At 40.9% G+C, this 13,408-nt stretch overlaps 1 protein-coding gene across 4 annotated transcripts; it reads right to left on the bottom strand.

Annotated features, from left to right (window-relative positions):
* Window positions 1–435: 435 nt before the first annotated feature.
* On the bottom strand, window positions 436–13,162 carry LOC138798606 (izumo sperm-egg fusion protein 1-like). Of its 4 annotated transcripts, none has more exons than XM_069979133.1 (12): window positions 13,087–13,162; window positions 9,168–9,242; window positions 8,974–9,057; window positions 7,725–7,745; window positions 6,782–6,796; window positions 6,573–6,656; window positions 6,328–6,375; window positions 3,653–3,727; window positions 3,423–3,523; window positions 1,522–1,663; window positions 1,025–1,232; window positions 436–617 (listed from the first exon to the last, which is right to left on the bottom strand). In XM_069979133.1, the coding sequence occupies exons 2-12, from the start codon at window positions 9,178–9,180 to the stop codon at window positions 554–556; spliced, it is 855 nt and encodes a 284-aa protein (XP_069835234.1). In that variant the 5' UTR covers window positions 9,181–9,242; window positions 13,087–13,162; the 3' UTR covers window positions 436–553. The 4 variants fall into 4 exon arrangements, with proteins under 4 accessions (XP_069835234.1, XP_069835231.1, XP_069835233.1 ...); XM_069979130.1 differs by lacking the exon at window positions 13,087–13,162 and adding an exon at window positions 9,337–9,648; XM_069979132.1 differs by lacking the exons at window positions 3,653–3,727; window positions 13,087–13,162 and adding an exon at window positions 9,337–9,648.
* Window positions 13,163–13,408: the final 246 nt, after the last annotated feature.

Raw genomic sequence — 13,408 nt, 5'->3', positions numbered from 1 at the left:
AATGTCCCCGGAGCTCAGGGGATTTATGAAGAGGTGCATAAATCCATGATGCCTGTCTGTGCGAAAATTTTGAAACCGATGCCAGCTCAGAGCTGGCGTAAGTTTCAGTGTCATTTTTCCACAGGAAAAATGATAAATGCGTGCTGCCGCACCCCCCGTAACGCCCCCTCTACGCCCCACTGGCCAAGGTGGCGCAGGTGTGAAAAAAATATTCACAAAAATACCCTTTACGAATATTTTTACGCCCCACCTTTTGATACATGCCCCCAGAATCTTTTCCCACAAAGTAATATATCAATCTGCTCCCCACTCCACCTGGACACTATAATAGATAATTGAGAGATACCAATGACACCAATTTCGAAGTGTACAGATAGGATTATGAGAAACGAAAACAAGACGATGACATTGGGACAAGTTTGGGTTATTTAATTTTTTGGTGGGTTGGGTAAAGGGAAAGAAGTATTTTTTTAAGGTTATAGGGTAAAGGGAAGGACGTTTTTTCAAGGTTTACTTTTTTTCTGTTTTGTTGCTTTTTTTATTGTCTGTGCCTTTATACCTTGTCTTCTCCCTGAGGCAGAGCGGATTTTTTATTTTTCCACCACCACATGATGAAACTGAAAAAGAAAAAACATTAAGACCTGTTATTTGCTGTCTACAAATGAAATGGAAATTCTATAATCTTAAACATGTGAGTAGATGTCCTCCGCGCCATGTGGTTTAGGTTATGTGCTACATATGATGACTGATCCTATTGATAGTATTTGCAATGTAATTATAGCATTTGCAGTGTAATACAGTAAATGAACTCAAGATAATTGGAGAGAACCAATAGGTCTAATTTCACAGTTTGTTTGTTTTTTTGAAACATAGAGGAAAACTCTAGTGTGAACAGACACTAAATAGAATCAGTTTCAAAAATGTCATTTTACAGAAATCGGGTTTGGAAACTTATCAGGGTTTTCTGGTATGGTTTTCCATGATGTGTGAAGGGGGCCTTACATGTTATTTAAGTGTTACTTACCATATTACAGCAGATATCACAATCATGGTGATGGCTACTGCTCCACATATCGCCAGAAATTTTTTATTATTTCCATGATGATAATGATGGGTGACTTCTGGTGTAGGCATATTAGACACAGGCAAAGGAAGCTCAAGATAATCTGGAAGTGTAGGCAGTGGATCATTTTCTATTTCTTCACTTAACTTTTCTGATTCACCTTCTTTAACTAAAAAAAAAATACAAACTGTTTGAGTAGTAGAAATCATCAAGAAAACTATATAAAAAAAATATTTCAAGTCATAAAGGAGTTTCACAATAATTAAAAAAGCATTGACCTGCAGAGTGAGTAAGAATATACAGGTCACATAGGTAGAAAAACAGCTCAACAAGTGGTGTGTGAACAGGGTCATCTTTATATTTAGGAACTAGAATCTTCTACAGCACACTAGTCAGACAATAATACAGTAAATCTGAATCCAACATTCAGTAAAGTGTCAGTGATAATGTGCCCTTACCTTCCACATTGTAGGTAAATTTAGCCACTGGCACGCCGGAGTTGAGTATGGTCATACATGTATATTTTCCGGAATCTGGTCTTTGAACTCCCCTGATCTCTATATTGGCTTCATCTGTAATTTTAGGCTCTGGTTCAGCGTTCTGGAGGGAGAAGAAAAGAGACTGTTAGAATCCTTTAACCTCTTAAGGACATAGGACGTATGCGTACGTCATATGTCCTCACTTGCACTTCAAAGCGGGCTTGAAGTGCCGCGATCCCGGGTGCCGCGAGTAGCCCGGGACCGCTGCTATTAGCGGGCACGGTCTGATCGCCGTGCCCGCTAATTAGCTAATCGGAGGCAGCTGTCAAAGTTGACAGCTGCCTCCGATTACCGGAGGCAACGTTTCCCTGGGGTCTAGTGGGGGAGATCGCTCCTCCGGGACCTTGTCCCGGAGGAGCGATCTCCGTTACTGATGCCGGCCGGGGACGCGTCCAAGATGGCGCCGTCCTCGGCTCGGCACTCGTTCGTTTTCGGCTGCAGCAGCCGAAAGCAAACGAGTGCCGATCTCATGGATCTCTGCAGCATATCTATGCTGCAGAGATCTCAATGAGAGATCCAAGTGTATATACTAGAAGTCTCCCAGGGGGGCTTCTAGTATATGTGTAAAAAAAAAAAAAAAAAGTGTTGTTAATAGTAAAAAGCCCCCTCCCCTAATAAAAGTCTGAATCACCCCCCTTTTCCCAGGTTTTAAATAAAAGTAAACAAATAAATAAATAAATAAACATGTTTGCTATCGCCGCGTGCGTAATCGCCCGAACTATTAATTAATCACATTCCTGATCTCGTACGGTAAACGGCGTCAGCGCCAAAAAATCCCAAAGTGCAAAATTGCGCATTTTTGGTCGCATCAAATCCAGAAAAAATGTAATATAAAGCGATCAAAAAGTCGTATATGCGCAATCAAGGTACCGATAGAAAGATCACATCATGGCGCAAAAAATGACACCTCGCACAGACCCATAGACCAAAGGATAAAAGTGCTATAAGCCTGGGAATGGAGCGATTTTAAGGCACGTATATTGGTTAACAACGGTTTGAATTTTTTACAGGCCATCAGATACAATATAAGTTATACATGTTATATATCGTTTTAATCGTAACGACTTGAGGAACATGCATAACAAGTCAGTTTTACCCCAGGGTGAATGGCGTAAAAACACATTTCCCCCAAATAAAAGAAATGCAGTTTTTTTTTCAATTTCACCACACTTTGAATTTTTTTCTGGTTTCGCAGTGTACTTTATGCAAAAATTCAGCCTGTAATTGCAAAGTACAATTAGTGAAGCAAAAAATAAGGGCTCATATGGGTTTCTAGGTGGAAAAATGCAAGTGCTATGACCTTTTAAACACAAGGAGGAAAAACCGAAAACGTAAAAACGAAAATGGGCCATGTCTTTAAAGGGTTAAGTGTCAGTGGATTTTAACCAAGATCACAGTGATGACTATTGAAGGAAACAAACAAGTTCACTTTAAGGTTATGTTCACACATAGTATTTCTGTCAGTCATTTGATCTTTTTTTTTTTTTTTTTTAACCAAAACCAGGAGTGGGTTAAAAAAAACTTGGCATACCTTTCCATTATAATTTTGCCCTGTCAGTTTCACTTCTGTTTTTAGGTTGAGAAAAGACTGACAGAAATACTATGTGTGAGCAATGAAATAATAATGAAATTATTTCCAGGTTCATTCATAACATAACATTATTGTTACGTAAAACACAGAAAATTATACAGGTTTGATATCGCCACATCCGTAACAACCAAAACTATACTACTATATATACCGCCCGGTGCACGAAGTAAAAAAAAAAATTATTAATAACATTTATAAAAATACATTGTGAAATTGTCGCTGTATTTACCTTATAGAATAGGTTTTTGTATCCATCCTCGAGCCTGGAGTACCAATCAATATTGCACTTTAGGATAAGGTCTTCTCCCTCGGCAATTCCTAAGCTTCCATCTAGACAAAAAAAGGGTGACATGAAGTACTGGATTCATTATTTTTTCACAAGTCTGTGTTTGTCAGTGTAGGGAGATGTCTGTACATTATATGTGATAGTACAGAATAATCCAGTTACTACCTACTTACCTCCACAGTTTATAACATTTTCAAGATAAGATTTGTAATCACTACACGGTGTGCACTGGTGCCCAGTCTTTAGATCTGATATAAGGAGAAAAAGTCAATTATGAGTAAAGTTTTATAATATTTCTTTAGAATAAATCTCAAAGTCACATGGTCAAAACCCAGGCTTCCCAAAAATGAGCCGTCTATTCTGTTTATGGCACCTGAAGGATTCTTAGTGGAAAGTTATATTATTGGAAATATCCTTCTCGTCCAGGAAGAGTTTCTTCCATGATCTCTGGACTATTAGGCAAGTTCTGCAGCGCATTTAAAGAGTCACTGTCGTATTTTTTTTTTTTTGCAGAAATCAATAGTCCAGGCGATTTTAAGAAACTTTGTAATTGGGTTTATTAGCCAAATCTGCCATTATCTGCATGTAAAAAGCCTTTTCCCAGGTCCCCCCCTCCTTCCTCTTTTTCATCCACTCTGAAAAATCTGAAAATTGTGACTTGTTGCAGGAGTCGTACCCTGTCTGCTCTAGGGAGAGGGGAGGGGGGAGGAGGAAGGAGGGAGTTAGCCGGCAGCAGAAAGCAGATAACAGAGGATTACAGGCATGGAGCTGGGTGACAGCTGTAATCTGAGCTCAGACAGGTCACTGGTGACTGTCACAGGAGATATCCCGTGAGGAATTTGTAGATTAACTCTTTGTTGTCCTGTTTTGGTCTTTTCTTTAGCTCTCTCCATAGGAGAACAATGAAGACAGGGGGGAGAGCTTCAAACTGCTTTTTCATGATAAAAATGCATTTTTCGGATAATAAACCCAATTACAAAGTTTCTTAAAATCGCCTGGACTATTGATTTCTGCAAAAAAAAAAAATTCACGACAGTGACACTTTAAGGCTGGGTTCACACTATGTATATTTGAGGCTGTATTTGGTCCTCATGTCAGGTCCTCATAGCAACCAAAACCAGGAGTGGATTGAAAACACAGAAAGGCTCTGTTCACATAATGTTGAAATTGAGTGGATGGCCGCCATATAGCGGTAAATAACTTCCATTATTTCAATACCACAGCCGTTGTTTTAAAATAACAGCAAATATTTGCCATTAAATGATGGCCATCAACTCAATTACAACATTATGTGAACAGAGCCTTTCTGTGTTTTCAATCCACTCCTTGTTTTGGTTGCTATACAGCCTCAAACATACAGCCTCAAATATACGTAGTGTGAACCTAGCCTAAGGCTGCGAGTTCCGTGGCAAAATCCACTGTGATACCTGGTACTGTCATATTGTATGTCTTTACATCCTCTTTGCAGACTTTTCATTCCACTGCAAGAATGTAGCCCCTTCCCACTTAACTTCCCACTGCTGGCTGATACGATACCTGTCTGCACTCCCGCTTGCTTCTCAGGCTCCCTGGTGTCCCAATCAGCCAATCAGTTTGTTGTCCCACTGCAGCCTCTGATTGGCTGAGCGATATGTTAACGATCCAGGAGCCAGAGAAGCAAGTGGGAGCACGACCAGGTGACGTATTAGCCGGGCAGAGGTGGGTTAAGTGGGAAAGTGCTTTACATTCTCGCAGCAGAATGAAAAAGACAGGATGTAAAGACATAAAAAATAACAGTACCAGGTCGCAGTGGATTTTGATGTGGAATTCGCAGCGTGAAATCCGCTGCAATACGATACATGTGAAGTTTCTCTTAGAATACTACTAATAAAGTGTATAAGGGTATTTTAGGTCCAGTACAGGCCGGACTGAGGCGCAGGCTTAGGGGAGGCCTACATGACTGGGCTTTGGTGGGACTGGGAGTACTGGAAGGTGCCAGAAAAATAATGTATTAGGGGGTTATAAGTGGGATAGGAGGTGGGAGGGGGTGAGGGGGTAATGAAAGGGGGAAGGATAAAGGATATGTAGTGGGAGGTAGGTGGCAGGGGATTAGGGGGGCTAGGGGGTATGGCAGGTAGGTGATTGGTGGGAAGTAGGTAATTGAGGGGGGATGCGGTATTTAAGGCAGCTGGGGGTAGGGGGGCATAGCCAGTTTTTCTACCAGAGATAGAAGAGCAAAACTCCCTCCCAGCCTCCCTGGTTTGAAGCGATAGGTGTGTTTTTTCAGGTGGAACATGGGACACAGTTGTCTCGGTAGTTAGACGCTATGGGGTAGTCTGGAGTAGTCTGGTAGTCTATTTTGTTGCAGCAGTTGTTGGAGTAGTACACTGGCATTGGTGATGATGGGGGGAACCAAAGGGTGGTTCTGGACTCCCTACCTACCTTTATTAATATCCAGGTCTGGCTGGTAGGGGGCTTCGGCACAGGAGTCATCAAGTGATTTTGAGGGCACACAGGTGTTTGATTTGGATGCCTCCGAGTCAAGTGTGATTCGGTTTTTAGGTAGAACCTGTGTGTGTGAGTCGGGAGTGTTTATGTTGGGGACCGCCTGGTTTGGGACTTCGAGGACCTCCTTCATGTCTGTAAGGGTTGTTCCAGTAATTGGGGGGGACCTCATAGGGTTGAGGTCAGGTTAAAATGTTTGTAACTTTATATTTTTGTTAATAAAATGGCTGCTGTGGCGATGCACTCCATGCTGGTGTCGTGTCTTATTTTGGGGAACGGGAGGGACTCACCAATAGCTAGTCATGTGTTTTGTACTGCATAAAATATATGAATTTATATATAAGAATATAAGCGGATACTTTACCGAAACATGAGTGTTGGGTGCACACACAGCTGCACTTGTCAAAGTATTCTGTGAAGAGAGAGAAACATCTTACATCATATATTGTTCGGTCTATTCTCTATACAGCGCCCTCTATAAAGTGCCATGCACAGATGTCCTGACTACAGGCCCCCATACCATGCCAGCCAGATGAGGATACCAGTCATTCTGGCGACCATGATGAATTTTACTATCAACTACTGATGAAATCTCCCTATTAACCATACCTTGGTTACTTGGAGGGCCCCCGGCACATATGATCTTCTCCTCCTCACAGGTCTCGCAGTGGGTGTAGGTCTGCACAAGTAAGCCTGGGGAAAAGCAATTGTTTTACACATTTACAATGGTAAGACATGTAGGCCACAGTTACTGCCCATGTAAAAATAACTGAATATTATATTATAACATTTATATGAAAATTAAATTTTCTACTTACCACAGTTGTCAAAATCTGAAAAATAACAGAAAAATAGAAATATTAGGATTTCATAAACCAAAAATTTTTTTCTTTACATGTTGTGTAGTGGTGAGCGAATAGTGAAATATTTGAATATTTGATATTCGTACGACTATCTCCCTGATATTCGACTATTCAAACAAATATTCAATCCCATTAAAGTCTATGGGAACAAGTATTCGATTATTGAAAAACCTCTATTCGACCACTTGGAGGTCACCAAGTCCACAATGACACCTCAGGAAAAGGGAAGGGGGATTTGAACGCATATCGAATATTAATCGAATATTCGGCGTACTATTTGATAATATTCGATACTATCAAATACCTTACTATTCGATCGAATATCTATTTGATCGAACAGTATTCACTTATCACTAATGTTGTGTATAAGAATCAACATTTCTAGCCGTCAATGTGTCTGGAGGAGAAATCTAAGTCTGGACTACATTGTACTTAGCACATGACATTGGTTTACAGGCTAACGAGTGGGAAATATAACGCCAGTGCTCAAAGTCTAGAATTGACCATTTTGTCTGGGTTTTGAGAAATGTGAGGTGCCTAGTAATTCCCCAGTCTCAGAAAAGGAGGATATTTCTACTTCCAAATATGAGAATAAGAGATGAGTATAAAGCAAAACTGATCTGCGCTCATCTCCCTCAGGCTGCCGCCTCTGTGCAGAGGGAGGATACCACCCAGGGACCACCTGGAAAACTTGGATATAACCATAGCAGGCAGCCTGAGAGAGATGAGCGCAGGTCAGTTTTGCTTTACACGAAGCTGATTCGCTCATCTCTAATCAGAATTGTTGCTGTGTAAGCTTCTATTTCTTGTGTTTCTACACAAGGTCACTATGTATTGGTTACTATGTAATGTAAATGTGTAATGCTTAATGTTCTAGTAGAAAGATATAAGAACTCACCTTGCTTGTTTGGGCACCTCCCTAAAAGGTGAAATATAAAAATGCAAATTGTCAGTAAAAAAAAACAGCATATGAGTGACACTCTGGGAACATATCAGGCAAGAGCAGCCGGTTCATTTTATAGATTGGCCGCTAATAATGATCATGATCTCTATTCTAAGCCGTCTATATAACATCCCGGCAGCCTTTGCCTGATATGTTATTAAAGTGGAAAAATAGTCTAAATATGTAATACATGTATACGTGTATATAACCCTACATCTATATTCCCATACAGTACTTGGGTGACAGATGTTTTACAGTCCCCCATAAAGCCCAGAAACTAGCCATACTTTCCCCAGTGGATTCTGTTATTCACATATAGCTTGTCACGTGTCATATGTCATTGTACTATTTCTTACAGCAATAAAAATAAGTGTTGGGGTCTTATTTTCTGTAGTTTCTGTGGCAAAGTAAAGCTGCAATTTGGTGTGGAATTTGGCACAGAATCCATGCCAATAAACCTTCCAACGGAAAACTTGTTTAGTGCTAGCTTACATTTTTTATAAATGATTTTTGGGCTATAGTAAAAGCCAGCGCTAAACAAGAAAGGGGCAAAAAATGTTGTTGTTGTTTTTTGAAATATTGAAATTTTTTAAAGTTTAGATCACCTCAAAATACTGTATGGGTTCATGCAGTTTTTTGGGTCATACCAGTTTTGGGGTCCTCTATGTCCTTTATATGTCTGCAAAGCTCCCAACACACAGTAGATATGTTATTTGCCCATATATGTCTGTTAGTATGATATAGACAATGAAGGCATCTTTTGTTTTGTTTTTTTGTTTTTTTTACTATCTGTAAAAGAAGTCAACGCTGCAATACATCTGGTAGCAGAAAACCATATAGCAAGGAGCTGAATAATCTCAGTGTTCCCCATGGTTCTTCATAGCATTGCAGGTACATGTAATGCATTATCTTATCATTAGCATTGATCTTAGCTGCCCAACAGAACCCCTGGCCTTGTTGCCATAGCAACCATATACTGTCCAGCTGCCAACATTCTACATTCCGAGCGGCAGGAATGGTTGGTTGAGGAATGGACAGTTCTGATAGATAAGAGCCATAATAAGGAATAAGGGGCTCTGCTACAACAGGTTTCCATCAATAAAAGCCAGAATAAGTATAGATATTAGATATAACATCCAGGTGAATGCTGTGTATCTAATAACAATGCTGATTCTCTATAGACATAAAGAAATAGTTCACTTACTTCTCTCCGCCTCCTCAACAATATTCTTAATCCGTTCCTGAAGAATTTGAAATTGGAACTGGATGGTGTGAAGCAACTGGACGCCTGGAATACATGAAGACAGATAATAATGGCCGATATAAGACTCTTCTCCATTTCATTACTGCTTATTTACATCACATTCCGTTAATCTACATTGAAAATTCTATTTTTACCTTTAAAGTCCATTTGCACAATGATGTTCACTGCTTTACTGTATTCAGACACGATGTCGGCTATGGCAAATTTATCTGGAAAACACAAAAAATAGAGTTAGTTCTTTTCATGAATCTCTTTATTGAATCTTCATACGGATATTATAACAAAAGTAAGAAAATCATGTACCCATTATCTGGACTTCCTCTTTCAGGTAATCCAGGAACTGGTTTTGAGCAGCGTAAGCCATCTGCTTTATGGACATATAACCCTGCAGGGTTTCCTCTAGGATTTGGTCCTGGATAAGGATGGTGTATTTATCCATTGCCTCCTTCCCACGTTGGTCGCATGGGATGCAACACAGACAATGGGCTACTAGCATGGATAGTATTGCCAAGTGCCACATCATCTTTGTATAAAAGTGATCAATCGATTAAAATCTGATAAGTAGCTTCCAGTAGCCACTGGACGCTATAGTGTCAGAACTATACCCTACAAAGAGGAGACTAGAACTGACACGTTCTACAGCCTTACGCACTGTCTTATGGTATATGTCGTCGTGACATCATCATAATGTAAAGAAAACTTTACTATAACATCACGGCAGGACATTATGGCGGTCACTCATAAACATTATTGTAAAGTTCACACATAGAATTAAAGGGGCTGTCTGAGAGGTTGTAAAATAGGAGTTGGGAATATTTTATAGTTTGACAATTTAGGGGTTTTTTGTTTTTAATTCTCTGCTTTATGCAATTACTTTCTTATTGCTACTGGAAACATTAATAACATGTCAATATATTGATTAATTGATTATGTTACCACCCGGATATTGTCCGGTCAGTGTTCTTAGTATCAGACCGTATTAGATTGATGTATATGTGTCATTTGTCTTTAGTGTATATGTGCATGTGAGTATCATTCATGTAGTTGTACTGCATATGTGCATATGTGTGTATCTGTGTCATGCGTCTGTACTGTATACAGGGGCGTAGCTAATGTCTCCTGGGCCCTGGTGTGAGAGGTCAACTTGGGCCCCCCCCTCCTTTCATGACCAAGTGATGCTATTGGTATATATATATATATATCACCAACATGTAGGAAGAGAAAATATTATCACCATACAAATTACCGCCATACTGTTACTGACCAAATCCTGTATACTGAGACCAATATTAACAGTATGCAGGAAGGAAATATTACCGCCACACCACGACCACTACCACCACCACCATATTGTTACTTACCAAATCCAGTATACTAAGACCAATAAAACAGTACCAGATAACAAGTAACAAATAATTCCACCACATACTGACTAACACCACCGCTGCTACTGAATAACACCGCCACATACTGACTAAGGCTGGGTTCACACTACGTATATTTGAGGCTGTATGTTTGAGGCTGTATAGCAACCAAAACAGGGAGTGGATTGAAAACACAGAAAGGCTCTGTTCACATAATGTTGTAATTGAGTGGATGGCCGTCATTTAATGGCAAATATGTGCTGTTATCTTAAAACAACGGCTGTTGTATTGAAATAATGGAAGTTATTTACCTTTATATGGCGGCCATCCACTCAATTTAAACATTGTGTGTACAGAGCCTTTCTGTGTTTTCAATCCACTCCTGGTTTTGGTTGCTATGAGGACCTGACATGAGGACCAAATACAGCCTCAAATATACAAAGTGTGAACCCAGCCTAACACTGCCACATACTGACTAACACCAACCCTGCTACTAACACCACCACATACTGACTAACGCCACTACATACTCACACCACCGCTGCTACTAATACCACCACATACTGACTAACACCACCGCTGCTACTGAATAATACCACTATATACTGACTAACACCACTTCTGCTACTGAATAATACTACCACATACTGACTAATACCACCACATACTGACTAACACCACCGCTGCTACTGAATAACATCCACTGTACACAGATTGCTATCACCTCATACATTCATATAGAGGTAGACGCAGCTCTACACAGGTTCTGTACTCCATATCCATTACAGTGCAGTTACATCATGTGTCTCACAGGGGGAGTCTTCTCTGATCGGAGTTCTTCCATTTTCATCTGCTTCTCCATCTGCCCTAGGCCATTATGAGAACTTCTCTGAGCCACGAATCCACAGAATCTGCCAGACAGACATATTAGGCTCCTCACTTTGGCACCATCCTCATCTCTATACTAACTGCACATCTGTATTGGCCCCTTTGTGATCTCATTTAGTGGTTAGGCTGACTGTATGTGACCCCCTTATAGTATATACCTCACTCTGTGTAGCCTCCATATAGATGCCCCCTCTGTGTATCCCCTCTTATAAATGCCCCCCTTATAGATAGCCCCCTCCCCCCTTATAGATAGCCCCTCCCCCTATAGATAGCCCCCTCTCCCCCTATAGATAGCCCCCTTTCCCCCCTCCTATAGATGGCCCCCTCTCCTCCCCTTATAGATGGCCCCCCCTTATAGATAGCCCCCTCACCCCCCCCCTCCTGTAATTGGCCCCCTCTCCCCCCCTCATAGATTCCCCCCTCTCCCCCCCTTATAGATGGCCCCCTCTCCCCCCTTATAGATAGCCCCCTTTCCCCCCTCCTTATAGATAGCCCCCTCTCCCCCTCCTATAATTGCCCCCCTCTCCCCCCTTATAGATGGCCCTCTCTCCCCCCCTCCTATAATTGGCCCCCTCTCCCCCCTTATAGATGGCCCCCCTCTCCCCCCTTATAGATGGCCCCCTCTCCCCCCTCCTTATAGATGGCCCCTTCTCCTCCCTCCTTATAGATGGCCCCATCTCCCCCCTCCTTATAGATGCCCCCCTCTCCCTCCACTCCTTATAGATGGCCACTCTTATAGATGGCCCCCTCTTTCCTCCGTGCAAGCAAATAAAAAAATAAAAAAGACACACAACTCATCCAACCCGCTCCCCTGTCGAGCCTCTCTTGTCTTGCTGCCCCCGGCTGATGCGCAGCTGCCGGGGGTGTCCCGTCCTATCCCCGGCAGCACATGCATCATAGAGCTCCCTGTGCGCAGCTCACACAGTTTCTGTGTCTTCAGCAGAAGGCAGCAGGCTCGGATCTGGGGGAAGGAGGCTGAAAAGGTAATGACATGTACGCCTCCATGCCACATTGCCGCATTGATGCCGTCATTCATGCAAAAGGTGCCCCGACCAAGTATTGAGGGCATTTACTGTACATACTTTTTATTTGGTCGACATTTCTGTGTTTAAAAAAAAAATTTTTCAGTTGGTTTTATATAATATTCTAATTTTCTGAAATACTGACTTTTGGGTTTTTCTTGGCTGTAATCCATAATCATTAACTTTAACAGAAATAAACGCTTGAAAAAGTTCACTCTGTATGTAATGACTCTATAGAATATATGAGGTCACTTTTTGAATTGAATTACTGAATAAAAAAACACTTTTTGTTGATATTCTAATTTATTGCAAACCACTGTAGCTATGCTTGGGCAATGAAGTAAATGAGTCCTTGCCTGTATGTACACAGATGTGGCAGCACCTGGTTTTTACAGACTGCTGACATATGTGTGCCTCAGATGCCACAGTTATGAATGCACCTTGACTGATGGCTAAAATAATGATGGGGGGTGGGAAAAGAACATTTATTATACCCTTTCTTGCTTACTGGCACTTCAATTCCATGTCTATCTTGCAAGATGGTAGGAGAATGGTCCCATGTGGTGATAATAACATCATGTGGCAATATTGAGTTTTATGTGCATCTGTTGATGGTGATATGGTACCTCCCCTCTCTCATCCTAGAAGGCAGATTTCTAAGAAAAGCAACTTTAGCAAAATATCAAAATAACATCAAATAACAACTCCTGATGATCTCCCCAGAATCCAGTCATATCCCATGTACAGTTAGGACCAATTCATGGGTGTAACTGACTTACCACTAAGGCTGGGTTCACACTGTTATTGCAAACTGTTTTTTTTTCATACGTTTTTGCATTGTGTGCCTCCGTTTTTCCATTGATTTCTATTGTAAAAAAGAAAAAAAAAAAATGTATCTGTTGTTTTAACATACACAAAAATGTGGTTGACTATGTGTTCGTGTACACTAAAAAAAACCAATGCATTTTGATCCTTTTTTTTTTTTTTTTATAATGGAAGTCAATGGAGAAATGGATCAAAACGGATGCACAAAAAATGCATTCGTTTTTTGCACAAACATTTAAAAGAAAAAAAACGGATAAAATGCCTGCTGCCCCGAAT

This window comes from Dendropsophus ebraccatus, chromosome 8 (assembly GCF_027789765.1).
Source record: "Dendropsophus ebraccatus isolate aDenEbr1 chromosome 8, aDenEbr1.pat, whole genome shotgun sequence".
Taxonomy (NCBI): Eukaryota; Metazoa; Chordata; class Amphibia; order Anura; family Hylidae; genus Dendropsophus; species Dendropsophus ebraccatus.
This window is presented reverse-complemented; position numbering and strand designations above follow the sequence as displayed.